The following is a 23,287-nucleotide window of genomic DNA, read 5'->3' on the forward strand; positions in this document are numbered from 1 at the left end:
AGGAAGACCCCCAACGAGATGGATTGGCAAAGTGGCAGCATCAATGGGCTCAAGCGTGGCAACAATTGTGAGGTTGGCCCAGGACCAGGCAGTGTTTCATTCTGCTGTGCATAGGGTCACTATAAGTTGGTACCAACTCTATGGCATCTAACAACAACAACATCCATCAGGTTGATTCCAGCTCATAGCAACCTTTTATAGACTTTTTGAGGCCTTAAATCTTCATGAGAGCAGAAAGCCTCTTCTCCTCTCCCTGCTTTGGGAATAGTTGGTAAGTGCTGTCAAGTCAGTTTCAACTCAAAGCGACCCTGTACAGGTTTTCCAAGGAGCGACTGATGGGTTAAACTACCAACCTTGACGTCAGCAGTCTGGTGATTATCCTACAGCGTCACACCCGGAATAGAGACCATTTTTAATATATCTGATGTATTATCCATAAGACTTAGTGTCATTTTCTAAAACGGTAAGGGCTGTTTGCTGACTAATTTAAACTAGCTGAAAAACGGTATCTCAAAAGATTGCTAATTTGTTTACTTGGGAGTTCTTTTCCTCCCCATGAGGTAACTTCCAGACTGTTCAGGAGGCAATAAATGATACTTGGTTAAAAACTATTTTAAGCCTTTTATTAATAATGTAATGGTAAAAATATGAGGTATATAACTTTGGCTTATAAACAAAGACATTTAAAAATAATAGTTATGGGTGTAGCAGTATGACTCATGAAAATCAGTATCACTCATTTGAGATAAAACATCTTATCAGTCAGTTTGCACTGTTCACCAGTATAATGAAATAATAGTGCATTACACAGGTGAGAAAATGTATCTGTGATAGTACATTATGCAGTTTCTTTTAGTCGAATCTTACTTTATATTTGCTAAGTGAAACCATCACATATTCATTGATTTCGTGTGGCTTATCTGTGACTTCACCTTACTACCTTACTACCCAGTAGAAGCTGATAGGAACTAAGTTTTACATTAGCTTAAACAAAACCTTATAAAGACAAAAGTAAATCAGCTGCAAAAATAGTCATGTAAACTTCCAAAATCAAACAGAATTTATTTTGAGATGATCTGCTGTTCTGGATACCATCTTCTTTAGTACAGAGATGTGTTGTTTGAACATAGCCCTGCAATAATCAGCATAGTTAGTGTTTGGAGAGCAGATCCATTTTAAGAAGGAGGACTCTAATATATTTTCTCAGCTTGTATCCTGGGGCCAAAACAAGTTACTGTCTCCAGTTCAGTTGGCAACTCCTCATTGGTCATCGGTTCCTAATTTTGTATTTATTCAGAAGGTTTGTGTTTATTTGTGCAAGTCATTCCAAGTTTCTGAAAAAGTGTCATCCCCAGGACCAAGACTACATTCCAAACAAAGTAATGTGTTCAATACAAGCCTCCAGAAAATTAGGCTTTGAACATAAAAAAAAAAAAAAAAAAATTTTGTGTTACCACACAGTAAGCTTAACAAACCATTATGATAATTCTAGCAGAATGCAAGGTGAACTGATGTGAATCATGATGCATATGAACTATATTACAGTGTTTTGACATTACTTTTGATAGTTTCATTCTTTATTTTCCTTTGTAATAGACAGTCTTGTTATAAGTTTGGATTAACAGGTACATGTAGCATTAGCTTTTCCTCAATTGAATCTTTGCTTCAAAACAACAATAAGTAAGGGTGAGGCGCCGTACTTTTTTTTTTTTTTTTTTTTAAATAGCTAAGCAGGAAGTTCACCTCTGACAGGGTATTGTAATCAAGTTTATCACAGGAGCCTGCTGTTGTGTAACAGAAACTCTAGCTTGTCTTTACCTGTCTAAAAGCATTGCTTCATGAAGGAAAATAAACTTGCTGGAATATTTGTGAAATTCAGTAAAATGCTTTCCCAAGTGCTCAGCTTCTACTGCATGCTAGAACAATTTGTTACAGCTTTGTGATTTTTTTTAGAAAACATATTAAACCTGTGATTTCTTACTGTTGTAATTAAGTGAATCTGTATCACTCTAAACGTTTTATATATCATATTTACTATACTCTTAAGACACATCTTCAATCTAGGGTAGTAAAAGTTCACACTCACTTCCCCACAACCCCTCCAACTTTTTTCAGAAAAAAGAGTGAAGGTTTGGGATGTCTTCAAGTGATTGTATGTAATTGACAGGCAGTTTCTCTTTGTGTGCTTTGCCTTTGCTCACAAAAGTGCATTCACTCTTCTATAGTATGTTGAAACTTTTAAATGGAAAAGGCTTTTCATTAACAAAGGAAGCATTTTCTTCCCTCCTTCCATGTCTTAGCTTTCTCCACTAAGTCTTGGCTACTTCAGCAGCTCTACCTCCACCAGAAATGACAAAAGGTGCAATTGTTTTAGGAGATGGTGATGAAGATAATGCCAGTGAAGTTTTTGTGTGTGGGCTGCTGGGGACTGTTTTTCTTCTCTGTTTGGTTTGGTTTTGTTTTTGTTATTCCAGAAAGGTGAGCACACCTTTAAAATAAACCAGAAATAAGCTTTTAAAAACCTTTCTCAAGCCTTTATCCCAGGTGAGGTACATATTTTTTTTTTCCACTAAGTTCTATTAGTATTTAAGTGTGCCCCTCTGTCCCACTAACAGCAAAGCTGACAAAACTCACTTAAAACACAGGGAATCAAATACAGAATATGGAGAGTATTGATGTGGTTTGTTTTCTCTTCCCCAGCAGGTCATCAACATTTCAGTTTTCTTGCCATTTCCCTGACTTAAGAACAAAGCTCAGGAAAGGAGGCAAATTAGTTTTGTATTTACAACCATTTCTCTTTTTTACCAACCCCAAGTAGACAGCCTCTTCACTTTCTGTACTTATTTGAAGATTACCTCCTTCTGCCTCTGTTTCTGTCTGTATTTCCTTCCCTTCTCTACCCCCACTCAAGTTTCTGGAGCACAATACAAATTCAAAGCACCCATACTTCTAGCAAAAATCTTGCAGTTTATCTGTTAGAATAAACTGAAAACCTATTCTCTTTAAGGGATACCATCTGTACACAAAGTACTAAATAAATCACTGGTTGAACCAAAATATTGGTCCTGGACACACTTGTCTGTTACAGATACAATTTATCTGCTAATGACTTATAGACAAGGGCTACTTCTGTCTTTTCAACCTGAATTGTCTTCATTTGTATATATTTTAAAACCCACAGGCCAATTCTAAACAGATAACATGTAGTATACATATTATTCTAACACAGTCCTTGGCAATGTTTCTAAATTCTTTTAAGAATTAGTCATTTCATCATCCCTCACTAGACTCAGCAAGGAGTAATAAAGAGGAAACTAGAAATTGATTCTGACATACATCTCGAGTATTTTGAATGTTGATTGGCAACATTCTGATCTTCTCTCTGAATGAGTAAAAAGAAAAGATGTAATGCTGATTCAGCCAAACCCACTGAAGGGCACATTGCCATAATGATTCATTTTGCCTTGGAGCAATCTTACACCCCTTGTGAAACAGGGTCTTTTGGCTGAAGAAAGAAAAAGAGAGTTGTCAGTCACTTCTTAAGCACCTCCCAATGAAAGTCTTATTGGAGCAAGTTTTAATACACTCTGAGTCTTCAAACTTTACTCTAGATTTGTTCGCCAGCTTATAACTCTGGAGGCCATATGTAACCCTTAGGATTCTCTGTGCAGTCTGTGTTATTATAATAATTTCACAGGTTTCAAATCTACCTTAGGGAAATTAAGATTAGTGTAATGATAACAGATGTTCTCAGTTTCCCTCTCTCCCACTTTGACCTCCCAGAATTACTACTGCTGGACAACATGTGAAGAAATGAGCTGCTGGGGTTTTGCTTTTATTTTTGCTTTTCCCTTCTCCCACAACACTTCAACCATCATTGGGATTTATATGTGTGCCTACCTTTCTTCTAGTTAGTGGATTAAAACCATATGAAAGCCTTAGACTACAAAAAAAAAAAAAAAAAAAATGAGGATGAGAAACCACTGCAATTTCATTGATCTCGAGAGGTTCTCAAGTTTTTAGTATGATTACTAATATCTTGGGGAGCTTGTTAAAATCCAGATCCTTAGATCCAACATCAGAAATTGCTTCTATTACTTTGTTGTGGAATCTAGGAATATGCATTTTTTATAAGCATCTTGCAAGTAATTCTGATACAACTGGGGCTTTGAGCAGTACAGACTAGTCTTCCTGTCTCTGTCGTGTTCTTTTGCTGTTTCCTTTGTTCCACAAAATATTTGAGATTGAATTAGACTGATTAGCAGGTAACCAGAAGTTCAGTATAAAATGAAATACCTTAGTAAACATGCAAAGTTCTGAACAAGGTTCTGGTAGGTCTTATTCTACTTAATACATCAGAGAGCCTACACACCTAATTAAAAGTATGGTATGAATGTTTAGTAGTTTCTATGAGATGCTTCCCTTCTTTTTAGAATATCTTAACCTAGTTATTGAATGCTTACTATAATTTTAACTATCCATATTTTAGAATATTTTCAAAGGTAAAGGCCTATTCTCCTCTTTGGGTTAAGGACACTAGTACAGAGACCAGGGAAAGATGTTTCTTTCATTGTCCTCTTATTCTCTAAAACATTGCTAAGTAACAATGCTCCCAGCCTTCTGTCCAAGATTAGATACTATACTGAGCTACCAATGTTGTTGTTAAGTGTTGCATGAGTTCCAACTCATAGCAACCTTATATAGGGTTTCCAAGGAGCAGCTGGTAGGTTTGAACCACCAACCCTGCAGTTCAAACTGAACTTGCTGTTCAGTGCTTGCCCTACAGTACCACACCAGGGCTTCAGTATGTTGTTGTTAAGTGCCATTGAGTCGGTTCCAACTTATAGTGACCCTGTATAGGGTTTCTGAGGAGATGCTGGTGAGTTTTAACCAAACCAACCTTGTGGTCAAGTGTTTATCCTACAGTACCCAGGAGAACCTCCTAATTGGCCGGTCTCAGTTGGAGTGTGTAGTAGGATTTGTTCATAGTCAAATTGCTATAGGTAGTTTGAGTTTCCACTTCAAGTGATATTGAGGGTAGAGAAAAATGGAGGTGTCAAGATGATTCCTAAATTTGGGGGTTTGTGAATAGGGTAGGAGACACTGGAAGAATAAAATTTTGGAGGTATGAAAGGTGAAGAATTTGTCTGGAGATATGTAAGTTTGCTGTACTAGAGAGACATGCAAGTAGAGGTGTCAAATAGACTGTTAGATTTCAGACCAGTAATTTTATGAATTTTATGAATATGGATATGCCCAAGAGATAGGCTGAGAGAAAAGTTCACCAGGACAATAATAATAGTGGAACAGAAGATACTTCTTGAAAGAAAGACCAACAGGAAAAATACAAAATAATGGCAGTCCTACTGACTACTACAAGAACAAGCAAGTTGCTCTCCCAGGAGACATCAAGGCTAGTGGCTGGTCCCCTCAGGGCAAACTCCCTTCCAAGACTAAGTCTGAATGGGAATACAGGAGCAAACATGCGCTCTGACTGGTGACCACATTGGTAACTGATAAGGGGAAGTAAGGGAAAAAGAGCAATGAAGCAGCTAGCTAAGCCCTACTACATTCAGTAGACTCCGCTGAAACCGGGTGGAGACCTGGTTAGCCAGCAGTATGGTAAGACCTGGGTACTCCTGGGCCCAGAGTCAGTGACATAGCCACAGAGGACTAGAGTAGAGAGTGACGCATCCAGCTGATAAGAAGAGGGCATATGCACAAGAACACCCACTTGCATATAATACCCATTTGACCTGGCTTCAATGGCTGGATGATTAGACCTCAACTAGAAGAAGAAAGAAGAGGAAAAAAAGAGTAATGTGATACAATTTGATGAACTTGACCTACACCTATGGATGCAGTAGCTCAAAGAGGGAACAAATCTTTACAGCGAGGATCATTTCTACCCTCTCGATACACAGGGTAAACAGGGGTGGGCAACTTGGACATTGGGTAGCCAAAATAGGGAGGCTACAAAGGCAAGAAGTGACTGGTTTACAAGCTTTCAAGAGGGAGCCTAGATCAAGAGGGCACGAGGAAAGTACAATCTCCACGGAAGGGAATCTAATCAGTCTGGTCAGGGCTGATGAAAGGAAATGGGGATGAAACTCATGTAGCAAAATAGTGAATAATTGCTATCAGGACTGACTATGAGGGTTGGAAATGTAAAGGTAGACATTTTGTAGCAAAACGAAAGGAGTGGTTGACTTTACAGTCCAGGAGCAGAGGTCCCTGGGACTATCAAGGGAGAAGAGTGGAGTGTGGGACCCTACCCAGAGAAGCAGTGATGCCAGAGATGGAGGCAGAGATGATGACGTGGAGAGAGGGAACGGCTGGGAACTGTAGACCAGAGAGGGAGAGGGGCTCGTGTGCTGACAACCAGGGGGAAGGCTTGCAGGGTATATACCCTTTGGTTGGTTGATGATGCATGGAGGGGATTGTAACCATGGCAATGAAACGATATACGATAGGATGAATGTAAAGGTAATGTTCTCCCATGTAAACTATCACATAATTCACAATAAAACATTTTCTAAAAGGGGGAAAAAAGATTAAAAAAAAAAAAAGACAATAATAGTGTTAATTTATAAATTGTGAGTGGTTTTTATTTTTGTTATATTTTGGTAAAGTTTGAATAATGACCATATTTATTTTTTTGATCAAACTAAAAGATTGCTGATATATTCATCATGACATAATACTAGTATAAAAGCTAAATGTATAACAATGATGCAGTCTAGTGCTTAACAGTGATAGAAGACTGGGTTAAAAAGTAAAAATGATATTAGAAAGCCTGCTTTATTGTTAGCAACCCTGTATAGGGTTTCCACAGAGCAGCTGGTAGGTTTGAACTGCTGACTTTGTGGTTTGCAGTTCAGTGCTGATTTTACAATGCCATTGTTGATGTTTGTTGTTAAGTGCCTTCGAGTTGATTCCAACCCATAGAGACCCTGTATAGGGTTTCTGAGGAATGGCTGGTGAGCTTGAACCACAAACCTTGTGGGTCAAACTGACTTTGCACATTAACCCACAACACCACACCAGGACTCCTTATCTTCACTCTCAGTAGCCGTGGTTGTACAATGGTTAAACACTCAGCTACTAACGATAAGGTTTGTGGTTGGCAACCATCAGTAGCACTACAGGAGAAAAGACGGTGAGGTCTGCTCCTAGAAAACCCTTTAGGGTTCTGCCCTATCATGTAGAATCATACAGAATTGCTGTGAGTTGGAATTAACTAAACAGTACACAACAATAAAACTAACTCCCCTTCTAGATTATGAGTTCCTTGAAAAGATTGTCGTATTCATCTATCTATTCCCCCAAAGTACCCAGTTGTGTCTTGTGTACAGTAACTATAAATTGAATACTTTTATGTGACAGATGAATAAATAAGGAAAAATTGTATCTAGTATTAATATCTGGAATGTTCACAAATCCCAAAAATGTAAATAGCATAGTGCAAAAACTCTGTGGAGTGAGTTCTGGTGTGGCACTGTGGGGTAAGCACTCCACAGCAAGGTCAGTTTGAACCACAAGGTCTATGGTTCAAACTCAACATCCACTCCTAGCAAATCTTAAACAGGGTTGACAGCACTTAACAACAACAACAATTCTATAGGGGCAACCTTAAAGTGTTTAACAGAACTAATTTATCAGTAATGACTCATAGATTTTCTTGAATTCAGTAGGAGGTAGGTTCCTATATACTGTTAATGTGGAAGAGAATTTAGTATGAAGTTGAATTGTGAATTTTTAACTATAGGATTTAAACCTTGATGCTATTGCCCACATAGAAACATGGAAACATTATATAACAATGATTTAAATTTGTTATCTTTGAATTTGAAGATTAAAGAGGGATTGGGAAGAAGAAGGGTGAGAAAAGAAGTTGTGTAGTAGAGCAGTACAGTGATGACAGCATTGTTCCCGTCGGGTAGCAGTTAAATTCCATCTCCTCAGATTCCTCTGTTATGACTGTCAAGAAAAAAAAAAAAAAAAAAGACGCTTTGAACTTTGATGACTTTTTAATTTAGGAGTATTATTACTTATTAAAACTGTTCAAGTGGGATGTTACAGATTTATGTGTATTTTTCCTCCTTCATGCTTTTATCTACATTTAAATTTTATTCAGTGAATACAGACAAATATTTTTAAAATAATTTTTGTAGCAGATCTTGCAACCTTGACTATCTCTATTTTATTTCAGTCTTGGCCTGACTATGAGGATATCTATAAAAAAGCAATTGAAGTTGCCACATTTTTAGATTTGCCTCGTTTTCCAGATGTAACTGAAGACTGCTATCTACATCCAAACATCTTATGTATGAAATACTTAATGGAAATCAACTTACCTGGTGGGTGGATAGTGTGTGTGTATATATGTATACATATATATAGTGAGAAAAGCTTTTATCTATCAGAATTATTGTAAGTAGATCACAGAATCTTTACAAAACACAGACTATGAAAACCAACTAATACTATGGAAGTATCATAGTAAATAAAAACTTAATTTCATATTTCTCTCTCAAAATAATTCAGAGCACATATAATTGTTAAAACTCTGTTAAAAGATGAAAAGGTCTTTTGTAGTGTATGGGGAGTCCTGGTGTATATATATTACTTTTTCTCCATTTGTGTGAAACATACTTATTATATAGTAAATTAGAATTTTAAAATACCACATAAGCTAAACTGTATGCATGTTTTTGGTTTTTGTTAACATACTATTTTTAATCCCTCAAACAAATGTAGATCAAAGTTTGATAGCATCACAGTAAGCTCTTTAAGACACTGAAGCACAGACTGTGAAAAGAGTTTCACTATGCTTAGTTCAAAATATACTAAGACATAGGTAACGCAGATGGAATCTGTTGATGTCATTCATTCCTGTATTTCTTGCCAAACTAGAAATGTGAGAAATTCAGGATTTTTATTCTTAAGAAAAAATATAAACACAATGTGACAATAATGTTGCATAATTAATGTAAAAATGTGACTTAATGTACTTATAAAAAGACAGAAATGTTTATGGTATGTTATATGATGAAAGCAATATACCAAATTATATATATACTATCATTTTGACTGTATAAATATTAAGTCTCTAGTGTTTAAATATTTTTTAAAACTGGAACAGAAATAATTTAACTCTTCAAATGTATCATCTATGAAGCTAAAGAATTTATGTCTTGTTCACTAGTTATTTGATTAAGAATCCAGAATTATACTTTTGGATTTTTAATATTTTCATTTACTTTTTTGTTGACTCTTTCAAAATATGAAAAATTCCTGTTTCTGTTATCTGTTTCAAAATCTTGTACTTAAAAAGAGAATACTAGGCTAGGAAGGAAATCAAGAATTAAAAAAACAAAAAAGAACTGAAGCAAGCTTCTACCTGAAATGATTGCCTTTGGACAGAGAGGTTAGCAGGATTTTTTGGCCAGTATGTATAGTTTTACTTGTTTAACTCTTCCTGGAAAAAAACAAGTAGACTTTAATCCATTGAAATGTGAAGGGAGACATTAGTGCCATTTGATATTTAATAAGTGCCTTTTTGGAGGCACTGTTATAAAGAGCAAGAATCCCTGGATGTTGCATGCAGTCATAAGTGTTCAGTTGTTAACTAGAAGGTTGGCCAGTTGAATCCACCCAGAGGTACAAGTCTTGGTGATATCCTTCAAAAGATCAGTCATCAAAAATCCTATGAAACAGTTTTACTCAAATGCATGGGGTTGCTGTGAGCTAAAATTGACTAGACAACCCTCCCCTTCTCCCCATATTATGTATTTCATTTCAGGATTGAGTCTCCTTAGTTTTTATGTAGTGTCCTCGCTACCTGTCTTGTACTTCTTTCCCATTTCTTTTTTAGTAATCTCTATTTTTATTATAGAAGGAAGTGGTTCAAGATGTTCATTTAAAAAGAAATAGACGGGAAGTTTTTCAAGCAATGGCATTCTTTATAGTAATGATAATTACATTATTTTGATTTTAAAATTATTTGAGGAGAGTATCACAACTTATATATAGCATATTTATAGTATTGTAACATCCGTACAAATAACAAAATTTTATTCAGTGTATCTTTAAATGACTTTTTTCTGTGTTTTAAGTATATATGTTTAAAGGCAAGATTCCTATTCATTTTGTTTTTCAGTTGTCTCCATTGTTAATACAATGTCTTATATGAGGAGACTTCAAAAAGTTCACAGAATGTTCTGTTATCTTTTAATTCCATTTTTCTATGAACTTTTTTGATCCCCTACCTCCACCCCCAGTATATGTTTGGCATTCAATAAATGCTTGTTGAGTTGAATCTAATTTTTATTTTGTATCTTTTAATCTTTTTATCCCTGAGTGAGGCCAGTGAATATATTTAGATGGTATCTGTAAATTGAAATCATCTTATTAGCAATAATAAATCTAAATTCTATATCAGACAAATTCCCTATCTCCAAGACTTTGATTTGATCCTGCCTACCTCTCTACATTTAACACTGAAGCCTTAGTGAACTACTTATGTTTTCCCAAAACATTATCCCATCTTTGTTATAGTCTTTATCAATTGCATTCACATTTTTTATATGTTACTAAACAGTGGACTTCTTGAGGAAAACTAGGTATTCAATAAATGTTTATTAAATGAATGAGTAAATGCCAAATGAAAATTTTAATTATTAGAATATAGTAACCAAACCCAACCCACTGCCACTGACTCAATTCTGACTCATAGTGACCCTATGTAGGGTTTCCAAGACAATTCATCTTTACGGGTGCAGGCAGCCACATCTTTCTCCCTCAGAGTGGCTGGTGGGTTTGAACCCTGACCTTAAGGTTAACCGCCCAATGCCTAACCCACAGTGCCATCAGAATAAACATAAAAATACTTTGAAGCCATATTTTGAGTTATTGTTATATATGTTCAATATCCTTGTGAAAAAGCTTTTGCTGGTAAAAATGTTTTACTCAAATATGAAATTCATTTTGTATTGCTTTAATTCTTCATCACAAGTATGTTGTAAGTACCAATTATGTGCAGGTGCTGATGAGGCTTTCTACTCCCGTAAAGATTTACACCCTCGGAAACCCTGTACAGGGTCGCTATGGGTCGGACCCGACTCGATGGCACTTAACAACAACAACAACAACAACTAGGGATTGTTGTTGTTGTTGTTAAGTGCTGTCAAGTTGGTTCCAACCCATAGCAACCCTGTATATGGTTTTCAAGGAGCAGTTGGTGAGCTTGAACCATCAACCTTGCATTCCAAACCAATTTTGCAGTCCAGCGCATTAACCCGCAGCATAACACCAGGTCTCCAACTAGGGATGTTGTTGTTGTTGAGTGCTGTCGAGTCGATTCCGACCTATAGCGACCCTGTTTTGGGTTTCCGAGGAGCAGCTGGTGAACTTGAACCGCCCACCTTGCAGTTCAAACGGCTTTGCAGTCCAGTGCGTTAACCCACAGCACCACACTAGGACTCCCCAACTGGGGATAGGAAGACAAAATAAGACTTATTAGTCTCTACCCTGAAGTTTTGGAGTCCTGGTATGAAGCTTAAAAGAACTTACTGGTATAAGATAAATATGCATAGACGAAGAGATTGTTATAACTGAGTTCTATAAAATCAATGAGAATCAGTCCAGCAAAGCCTAAGAACAAGAATAGGAAGAGAAATTGGTTTTCCTGCCTAAAAGGGCAAAAGTAGCTATGCAAAGGCAGAAGCAAGAGAGAACATGGTTTGTTTAGAAAACTAGCAACTATTTGGGTTGAGAGATAAAAGTTGAATAAGTTAATAAGAGCAGGGAAAAGATGATTGGACTTGCACATGGTAAGATAGAAGAAGGGAGACCTGTTGTGATGATGAACCAAATAGCAAATTAGTGGAGATAGAAGTAGATTAATTTGACATCAGTCAACGTGATAGCTAACATTTATTAAATGGTCATTATGTATCCCTGGTGGCACAACAGTTAAGCATTCCACTGCTAACTGACATGTTGGCACTTCTAAACCACCCAGCACCTCTACAGTAAAGACTTAGTGATCTGCTTCAGCTGTAAAGATTACAGCCAAGAAAACCCCACAGGGCAGTTCTACTCTGTACAATGGGGTTGCTGTTAAGTCAGGATCAACTTGATGGCACCCAACACCAATCACAATATGCCAGATACTAATGTAAATGTATTTAAGTATATTAATTCATGTGATCTTAATAATAACAATGAGATAGATCCTGTTATTCTCCTTTCATACAGATGAGAAAACTGAGACACAGAGGTCATGTGCTAGTAAGCAATGGAGCAAGGATTCTAATCCAGGAAATTTGATTTCAAAGTCTAATATTTTAACCACTAAACTGTAAACTATATACAGGGAATAGCATCAACAAGGTATTTTGACTGATTTAATGTAGGAGAGTCAATTCAATTCAGCACAAGTTTATTAAGGTCTTATAGTAATAACTATTTGAAATTAATTCAAATAGGAGATGGCACATCGTAGGTATTTAGAAAACCAAGTGAATGAAGTTGTTTAGTAGTGTAGAGATTTCAAAATATGCATATTTGTTTGCACTACTTTATTTAGTCTCATTTATTCTCACCATAAACATTTGATAAATGAAGAAACTGAGTTTTAAGCAACTGATGCCTAGTCATAAAGGATAATAATTAGAAAGCCTAAATATAGGTCTAGACTTTCTGGTTCCAAGTCCCACATTATTCATCCTTGAGTAATAGATGCAGTCCATGCTGAACTTCTAATTTCTTTGGGAAAGCAGTACATTAGTTAAGTACACATGGAGAGCCTCCAGTGTGCGAGCTATTGTACCAGCACCAAGTATTCATTCTCTAGAGAAACCCATGGTGTTAGAAGGGAATTAGCCTACACCAATTGCTGTAGAAACAGTCAAGAGAGTGATTAAACAATTTAAAACAAAAAACTGAGGAGTGACTATATTAATTATGTGCCAAGATGTGTTGTGTAAATAGTAGGTACTTGTTGTTATTAAGTGCCATCGAGTCAATTCTAACTGATAGTGACTATGTATGTGTGTGTGTGTGTGTGTGTGTGTGTGTGTGTGTGTGTAGAGTTTCTGAAGAGCAGTTGGTGGGTTTGAACCACCAACCTTGCACTTAGCAGTCCAGTGCTTACCCTACAACACCACCCTAGGAATTCAAATCAGAAAATATGCCTTACCAAGCGGCTACCAATATTAGTCTTTCTTATACAGATAAAAGTTTTTGTTTTACTTTTTCACAAAATGTGTTTCCAGATTCTAGTTTAACATCATGCTTTAAGATAAAGTTTTATGTGGTCTAGTTAACTAATTAATTTCATTCCTATTTTACTGTTTTGTTCTTCAACAGATGAAATGCACAATTTAACCTGTCAAGTGGTAAAAATAGCTGGAATAGGAGAAGCGGATTTTCTGACATTTGATCCTATAGCTAAAATGGCAAAAACTGTGAAATATGATGTACTGGCTGTAGCTATCATTATAATAGTATTGAAACTTCTCTTTTTATTGGATGACAATCTAGAATGGTAAGTGTATGCCTTAATTTTACGAGAAGTAACGGCTATTATACTGCTGTTAGTTTTTTTAAAAAAGGAAACTTAAAAAGAATTGCACTGCTTTTTCCTAATTGTTAGAAGTTAAGGAATTTAGTTCAGTAGAAAATGGAGATTCTTGGTTATAATAGAAAATTGACTAGTAGTAGCCATTACTTCTTATATAATACTTTGACTAATCTAGTTTATACTCACGGTGGCTCCATATAATAAGCACTGGACTGCAAACTACAAGGTCCGCAGTTCAAGCCCGCCAGCCACTCCACAGAAAAATAATGAGGCTTTCTTCTCTGCAAAGATTTAAAAACCTTGGAAACCTTATATAGTATCACTGTGAGTCAGATCCGACTTGAAGGCACTTAATAACAACAATAGTTTATACTATTTTACTCCTGTTTTTTAGGTAGACAAATATGTTTCTCATTGCTTCACTAACTCCTGAGATTTAAAATATCATATGTAAGCCCTAAGGAATCATTTAACACTTTATATGTCTGGGCTCTTGGCTGTTGTTGTTTAGTGCCGTTGAGTCCGTTTTGACTCATAACGACCCTGTATAGGCTTTCCAAGGAACAACTGGTGGGTTTGAATTGCCAACCTTATGCTTAACAGCCCAGTACTGATCCTAAAGTGTCACACCAGGACTACTATGTCTTTCATTGATTATTTTAGAAAGTAAAATAGTCTTGTAATACTACCCTCCTTAATGCCAACAAAGAATGGCGATACTCAGTGTCTTCTTTCCTATTTCAATGATTGATTCTTCATTGAAATTTGGTGTAAGTTTCAAGTACTGTTCTTTACTTCTCCTTCAGAAGAATTCAAATTTTAACTTCTCAAGTAAGGGATATCTAATTAGCTTGTTTGTTGTTATATGCAGGACTCTATCTAATCTTGCTGAAAAACATAATGAAGAAAACAAAGAAGGTACTACATTTTCTATTCCATTTCAATTGTTTATAAATGATAGATTAAGAGATGGAGTAAGTGTAGAGGGGAAACTTTGAGAAATATACATGTACGAATAGGGCTGTGAACTGCAAGTTCAGCAGTTTAAAACTACCAGCTGGTCTGAGAGAAAGATGAGGCTTTCTGCTCCCATAAAGGTATAGAGCCTTGGAAACCCTGTACAGAGTTGCTATGAGTCGGAACCAACTCCATGGCACATGACCACCACCAACAAACGTGTGCAAATTATATACCTTGTGCCTGGTACCTTGTATCAGGATTGTATTTTCATGTAATGGATCTCATTGCATCTTTGTTGTTGTTGTTAAGTACTGTCAAATCAATTCCAACCCATAGCGACCTTGTATAGAGTTTCTGAGGAGCAGCTGGTAAGCTTGAACCACTAACCTTGCAGCTCAAATGGCTTTGCAGTCTGGCACATTAACCCACAGCGCCACACCAGGACTCCATTGCATCTTTAGACTACTAAAAAAATCTTCATTGATTCCCTCTATATGTATAGTAAATAAGAACAGCTTTTTTATTCTCATCTCCTTCTCACTAGCGATACTAGACCATTATTTACTGCCAGTTTTTGTGACCTAATTTCTATTCTATGCCTTCATCCTATGCTTATGCTGGTCCATCTATCTAAAATGTTCTTTCTTACTTGTTCTCAATGCTTCCACCAATGATTGGTAAATTCCTCTTCATTCTTAACAATGCAGCATGAATATCACTTTTCTGCCCTCTTCATCACATTCACTCCTCATCCAACCTTTTTCCAATCAGAACAAATAACTCCTGCCACAATCATTCCTATACATATCTATCCATATTAGATGAGAAGCGTATCTACCATAGAATAAAGATTACAAATGTACAAAGTTGGAGTTGTCAAAAATGAAGTAGAATACATAAAGATCTATATGCTAGGCATTAGTAAGCCGAAATGGATGGCACATCCATTGTGAATTGTGAATCTGACAGTTGTATTGTTTACTATGCTGGGAATGACAAATTCAAGAGAAATCGTATAGCATTCATCATCAAAAAGAACATTTCAAGACCTATCTTGGAAAACAATGTTGTCTATGATAGGACAGTATCCATACACCTACAAGGAGGATCAGTTGCTAGCACTATTATTCAAGTTTATGCAGCAATCACTAAAACCAGTGATGATGAAATTGAAGAATTCAGCAACTTCTCCAGAGTCCTAGTATGGCACCATAGGATAAGCATTCGACCTCAAGATCGGTTCGAACTGCAAGGTTGGCGGTTCAGAATCAACACTTGCTCCCTGGAAAACCTATACAGGGTTGGCTATGAGTCAGAACTGACTCAATGGCACTTAACAACAACAACAACAAATCAAATTCTTTAGTCTGAAATTGATCAAACATGAAATCAGTTGCCTCATATGCATTTGAAAATGGGACAATGAATAAGGAAGACTGTAGAAGAATTAATGCATTTGAATTATGGTGTTGATGAAGAATATTGAAAGTACCATGGACTGCCAGAAGAACAAACAAATCTGTGTGGGAAGACATACAGCCAGAATGTTTCTTAAAAGCCAGCAGGGCGAGACTTAATCTCTTATACTTTGGGTGTATCATCAAAAGGGACCAGTCCCTGGAGATGGACATCATGTTGAGTAAAGTGAAGGATCAGTGAAAAAGAGGAAAACTCCCAAGTAGATGGATTGGCACAATGACAGCCACAGTGGGCTCAAGGGTAACAGTTGTGAGGATGGTGCAGGACCTGGCAGTGTTTTGTTCTGTTATAGTCTGAATCAACTCAATAGCACCTAAAAGCAGCAGTTTTCCACCTCCCCATATGGATTGAATAAAAAAATGAGGAGAGATTTATTATGCTTGATGACATTCACTTCTCTTGCCTCTCTAACTTCCATGTCTTGAACACACACAGATTCCAACTGTCTGACACATTCTACTTTTTTACCTATCTCCAGAATCAATGGATTAGTATTATGAAGAGCAGGATTAGGATTTAATGGAACTGGTAGTCTGGAGTCAGTACTATAGAACTGTTTCCATCAATAATTTGTTCCTATGTATTTATTAGACATATTGAAGCACTATCATATGCCAGGCACTAGGCGCTGGGTTTACGGGGTGACCTAATTTTTTAATAGTAAGCAAAATATGCCTTCTATTCTCAAGGACATTATAATGAAGTCTAGGGGACATAGACATGTAAATAGATTATTTCAGCATAATCTAATTAGGGCCATAGTGTAGGTAGGAACATAGAAGAGGAAGTAATGAAATGCTTGGGGGAATCATATCAGAGTATGGAGATAATTATTCCACTAATGATTTCCAAGAGCTCTTTGCTGTGCTATTGAATGCACAATATAATTTATTTATTTGGGAATATAATTTATTTAGTTACTAGTCATGGATTTTGTTTTGTTTTTCAGATAAGCCATGGTTTGATTTCCGGAAGTGGTACCATGTTGTGAAGAAAGCTGTTGATGAGAAAAAACAAAAATGGGAAGAATCTAGGGCCAAGTATGTTCTGTCTTCTAGTTTTATATTCACCTGCTTTTTTTTCCAAGTCTTTTACTTTGCATTTGAAAGTTGAAGTTACATCAGTATAAATTCATCAGCATTGTGACTTTTTTTCTAGAAATATTAGCTACACATGAACTAAACTCCAGATTTTATTTGGATATTACCAGTATTTCCATTAATGTCTTCTTCTAGGATCCAATCCAGGGTTGTTGTTGTGAAGTGCCGTTGAGTCTATTCTGACCCATAGCAACCCTGTATAGGGTTTCTGAGGAGTGGCTGGTGAGCTTGCACTGCTGACCTTACAGTTCAAATGGCTTTGCAGTCTGATGCATTAACCCAGAGCGCCACACCAGGACTTACCTACCCATTTAGTAATTAACTTTTTACAGTTTGCTTGAGTCTCACCTGCATTTCCAATGCTCCCACCTCTTGCCTTTTTATAATTGGTCTTTTCTATTTATGCTTCTTAGTATTACAGAGATTATAACTATCAGCCTGTGACATAAATAATTACAATGTTCTCCCAAAGTAAAGAACCCTGTGAAAACCAAAATAAAAGAAAGCAGACAGAGAATATATTTAATTCAGTATCATTGACTTTTGTTGAACTCTCATTTTGATATTGGTCCACTGTGGTAAAGCATAGTTTTAGATACAGACAGTGCTGGGTTTGAATCCTGATTGCATTCCAAACTAGCTGTGAGACTGAGACAACATCTCATATTGTGTAGGGTACATTACTGTTGCTTGCTGCTTTCTATTTTGAAACTATAAGTCTTTTAAGAACAGGTTAGTATCTCTATGTAAATTGTCAATTGTTGTTGTTGTTGTTGTTAAGTGCCATCGAGTCGGGTCCGACCCATAGCGACCCTGTACAGGGTTTCCGAGGGTGTAAATCTTTACGGGAGTAGAAAGCCTCATCTTTCTCCCGCGGAGCAACTGGTAGTTTCGAACCGCTGACCTTAAGGTTCGCAGCCCGATTAGTAGTAATTTAATCAGGTATTTTTACATATTTTGAGAAAAATCTAGGTTCTTTAAATTAGTTTAAATGATCATTTGTTCAACTTAGTTTCTTCCTCAGTAAAATAGGAATGATAATGTCTACTTATATATTCTTCTAAATAAGAACTAAGGAGCTCTGGTAGCGTAGTGGTTATGAATCGGGCTGCAAACCGCAAGGTCAGCAGTTCGAAACTACCAGCGGTTTCGCGGGAGAAAGATGAGGCATTCTGCTCCCATAAAGATTTACAGCCTCGGAAACCCTGTGCAGGGTCACTATGAGTCGGAACCGACTTCACAGTACTTAACAACAACAACAAAAATTAAGAACTAATTTTCAAATTCCAAAGGTAGAACTAGATTATTTTTTCTCTAAATTTAAGAACACTCTTAAATAGAGTAACAGACTCTTAGGGTGTATAAAGCACTGTTGGAAAGAGGATCTTTACTAAAAAGAGAAAGGAACCAGTTTCTCACTATTCAAGATTGGCCCACAGTGATAAAAGAGAAGATATGTGAGGAATGGTTCTTCAGTCAGTAAGTCTCAGTGGGTACAGTAGTGGCAACAAGAACAAAAAGTTGTTGTTATCTTAGGTTATATGGGCAAAGTGGCCATTGGGCCTTCATTTTTAGAGTGCCAGCTGGGATTAATCCTGACTAATATTGAGAGACCAGAGTATTAAAATGCCATGCTACTCAGGCACCCATTGGCCCAAATCAGACAGCTACCTGCATTTCAAGATAATTGTTGTTGTTAAGTTCCATCAAGTCAGTTCCAACTTATCACTACCCTCTATAGGGTTTTCGAGGAGAAGCTGCCGACCTTGTGATTCAAAGTCCAGTGCTGATCCTACAACGCCACACCAGAAGCCCTATAAGATACTAGATAATTATTAGAGCCCAAATTCATATTGCTGTGTTATAATTAATTGCACGTTGAAGACTTACTAATGTTTAGCTACCTTAAAGGAGAATTAAATAACCAAAAAAAGTAAGCCTAGTTATAAAATGGCATTTTCCAGGGGCCCAGCAGGCCCAAGGGAAGGAATTATCTAGGGAATCCATTACCAAGATCCTGCTTCACAGAGTATATGCTAAAACTAGTGCTTAGACACAAAGATCCAGTGCAGGCTGATTATATCTGTTCCAGTCTACTCCACCTTTATTTTTGACAGAAGTTCCTAATTTTTCTTCTGTGTGTCTAGATGCCATCTCCTTTGCTGTCAGATGACAGTCATTAAAGCAGTCCCTCTAGCTAAACATGAGACTTCTCTGTATCCGATTATAAAAGAAAAATTTCAACACTTACATTTGAAAACTTAAAACATCTTAAGAGGCTAATTTAATGACTTCCAGCTGTCATGGAAGATGTTTAGAAAAACATGGAGGGAAATTAAAAAATATATGCAGAAATGTTTTGTGGCCTTGAGTTAGGTAAATATTTCTTAGATATGGCACTGAAAGTATGATCTATAAAAAATTAAAAAAGATAAATTGGATCTTATCAAAATTAAGAACTTCTGCTCTTCAAAAAACACTGTTAATGGAACGAGAAGCCACAGACTGTGAGAAAAATTTCTTCAGATCACAAATCCAATATGAAATTTGTATGTGGACTATATAAAGAATGCAATAAGAAAGCAAACAATCCAGTTTTTAAAGTGGATGAAAAATTTGAAAAGATACTCCACCAAGGATATAGATAGATGGCAAATAATCATATTAAAAAGTTGTTCTACATCATTACCCAGTCTGTTTTTTAGAAAAGTTTTAGGTTTACAGAAAGAAATGAGCATAGACTATAGAGTTCCCATATGCTCCCTCTTCCTGCCCATAGCTTTCATGTTACTAACATCTCATGTTAATGTGGTATGTTTTTTATGAATGATGAGCCAATGTTGATACATTATTATTAACTAAAGATCATATTTTACCTTAGGGTTCACTCGGTGGTATACAATTTTGTGGGTTTTGATAAATATGTAATGTCATGTGACCATCATTATAGAATCTTAGAGATTAATCTCATTGCCCAAAAAATCCCATGTGTTTCACCTATCCATCCCACTCCTTCTATCCCACTGTATTTGTTTTTCACTATAAATTATGGAAGTCCTCTACTTTAACAACTAAAAAGCAGTAATGAAAATTAGTCTAAATGTGAATATTAAGTATTATCTTTGTTAAAGAGCAGTAGTACCAGTTGGCAACTACTAAATTCTAATTTTTGCTGGAATCTAGAAATGGAATATGTCACCTCCCTTTGATTTAGCCACTAGAAGATCCTCAGGTGACTCTTGGCCTATACGACCTTGAAGGGATCCACAGGACCAAATCAACCCAGGATTTCCATTTTATAGTGGCACCTCCTCCCTGACTGACAGTCTCTAGGCAAGAATCGTTTAGGACTATTAGAATCTTGTAATGCTAGAAACTAGATCTCTCTTCTTCATTCTCATCAAAAATTAGATAGATTTCCAGGGATTTGATTGGAAGACATTCATATAATTGTTGGTAAGAGTTACCAGAATCAAAAATACTTAGTCTTCAGCAAAAAGGCAATTGGTGGAGAGGCAATAAGGAATAATTGCTTCATAGGTGAATTCATAGGTGAATTTACTTTTTAACAATGAACAGCAATGCTGGTGACCACGTTCGTCTCCTGGTGAGTGGAAGAGTGAGAAAGGCCACAATGAAGATATGGGCCGAGTTTGACCATGTTCCATAGACTCCCGTCGACCTCGAGATGAGAGAGACAAAAGGAGGTTTGATTGGTCCAAAGTGTGGTGAGACCTGTGGACTCTGAGCCCATAAACTAAGGACATAGCCACAGAGGGCTAGAGTTGAAAGCGAAGTGCCCAGATGATGTGAAGTGAGGGGAGATGCACAAGAATGCCCAAACTTGTAGCTGCTACACATTTGACCTGACTCTGATCTCTTGATGATCAGAACTCTACCAGAGGAAGATAAAAGGGGAAAAAAAACAACCTTTTTAAAATTTTTTTGATAAAGGAAACAATTGTAAATTGCTACAATTTGATGAATTTGGCCTGTACTTATGGAGGAAATAGCTCAAAATACCAACTGAGAGGGAAGGAGTCTTCACATCCAACATCAATCCTATCCACTCTGTATACAAGGTTGATAGGGATGGGCAACTTAGACATTGGCTGCCTAAAATGGGAGGGGCTGTAAAGGCACAAAGTGACTAGCTTACACATTTTCAAAAGGGAGTTTAGTTTCAGAATGTGTGGGGCCAGGTAGACTCCCCACTGAATAGTTTTCATCTTGTCTAGATGAGTCTGGTGAAAGGAGATAGGGATGAGATTCTTATGATTCAGTAGTGAGTAATTGTTATCATGACTAATTATGACTGTCACAACTGTATAGGTAGAAATTTTGTAACAAAAATGGGGTAGTAGTTAATCTTACAGTCCAGGAACAGAGAACACTAAGATCATCAAAGGAGATGAGCATGAGCAGGATGTGGGACCCTATCCAGAGAAGCAGCAACAACAGAGATGGAGACAGCAGTGAGGGCATGGAGAGAGAGAGAGCAACTGAGGACTCTAGACTCATGCAAAGAGAAAGGCTGTGTGCTGGCAGCCAGGTGCTGGTAGCCAGGGGTTAGACTTGCAGAATGTGTCCTTTGGTTGTTTAAATGGTTATATATTCCTGAGTGTTTTTGTGTACATCCCCAAAAAACAAACAAACAAACAAAAACAGTGGGAATAGAAGCAAATATTGTTGAATGATGATGCACAGAGGAGAGTGTAATCATTGCAATGAAATGATGAGTATAAAACTGATGTTCCCTCATATAAACTAAACTAATCACTCAATTCACAATAAAAACTTTAAAAAAAAATATGAGCATCAAGGAAATTTTTCTTGTATAATAAATAGTTTCATCGGGATCATATGTCATTTGTTTGACTTTTGGGAGAGACACCACATTCTTTTGGTCTGCTTTCTTGTTCAGTGCTTCTTGCTTACTTCTACTCTTCCATATTTCTAGTCTTCAGTACTCCTTGCTTACTTCTAGCTCTGTTTACAAGGGGGCTTCAAAAAGCTTTTGGAAAAATGGAATTGAAAGACAATGGAATTTTTCCATAATTTTTTTTAATCCCCCTTGTACATGTGTCGATAGCTCATTCTAAGCCACAACTATTATACTTAATATCAGGAATTTCAAATATTGCTTCAGAGTAACTGTTCTCTGAAATGCATGTAAGTTCTTTTCTTCTTCACCCTGCTTCAACTTTTTTTCTATTTATATAGGTACCTATGGAAAAGTGAAAAGCCGCTCTACCGTTCATCCATTGACAAATCAGTAGTATATAAAAGAAGAGGTAAGTTGAATGATCTCTTGTTAATGTCGGGTAGGACTCCTGGTGTGGCATTGAAGGATCAGCACTGGACTGTGAACACAAGGTCAGCAGTTCAAACCCACCAGCAGCTCCTTGGAAACCCTATATAGGGTCGCTATGAGTTGCAGCTGAGTTGACGTCACTTAACAACAAAAAACAATACCAAGTAACAAACATTTGTAGAAAAGCTAAATATCCTGACTTGAAAAGTAAATATATGATTTTTTCTTGCTTCTTTAATAAACATTCCAGAGCTCATTTATATCAAGAAATTATCTCCTTCAAGGAGCCATCATATTCACCAAGAAATCTCCACAGGAATTCATATTTCTTTCATTTATGCAAAATAGAGCCTTAAGTTCTCCCCAAACTCTAAAATCTTCTTCCTGTGACTTTTGGAGCTCTTTGTTAGAAGAATTACCTTTACGTTGTCTTATATGTTATTTTAACTGTCTTCTGTGGCTGCAAATGTTCTCTTTTGTGGATATTACTCTTTTAATAACCAGAAGTTATTGAAGTCAAGGGTATTGAATAAAACTGATTGTACCAAGAAAGTAGTTTGTGTTCAAAAATGAATTGCTTCAAAATAGTTTTCTTGAAAGACTCCCAAAATGTTATAATGTCTTAATTAACTCAGAGTAAAATCTGTGTTCTGACAGTGACCTACAAGACCTACTCCCCTTACCACACGCCCGTTATGTTGAGCTCTCACGATTCCACATACATCCTCAGGCACACTCCTGCCTAGGGTCTGAACACTGGGTAAGGTGGAGGGTCAGAGAAAAAGAGGAAGACCCCCAACGAGATGGATCAGCCAGGTGGCATCATTGATGGCGTCAAGTGTGGCA

The 23,287-nt window shown here is 36.7% G+C and overlaps 1 protein-coding gene across 1 annotated transcript in view; it reads left to right on the top strand.

The window, feature by feature from the left end:
• Nucleotides 1-23,287, top strand: part of TAF1B (TATA box binding protein (TBP)-associated factor, RNA polymerase I, B, 63kDa) — a 124,134-nt gene that overhangs the window by 83,939 nt on the left and 16,908 nt on the right. Inside the window, exons 9-13 of the mRNA XM_006863988.1 lie at nucleotides 8,213-8,360; nucleotides 13,375-13,552; nucleotides 14,460-14,506; nucleotides 16,977-17,067; nucleotides 22,351-22,421. Of these exons, the coding sequence (XP_006864050.1) occupies nucleotides 8,213-8,360; nucleotides 13,375-13,552; nucleotides 14,460-14,506; nucleotides 16,977-17,067; nucleotides 22,351-22,421 (535 nt within the window). The remainder of the gene's footprint in view (nucleotides 1-8,212; nucleotides 8,361-13,374; nucleotides 13,553-14,459; nucleotides 14,507-16,976; nucleotides 17,068-22,350; nucleotides 22,422-23,287) is intronic.

Source organism: Chrysochloris asiatica, unplaced genomic scaffold, assembly GCF_000296735.1.
Source record: "Chrysochloris asiatica unplaced genomic scaffold, ChrAsi1.0 scaffold00058, whole genome shotgun sequence".
Taxonomy (NCBI): Eukaryota; Metazoa; Chordata; class Mammalia; order Afrosoricida; family Chrysochloridae; genus Chrysochloris; species Chrysochloris asiatica.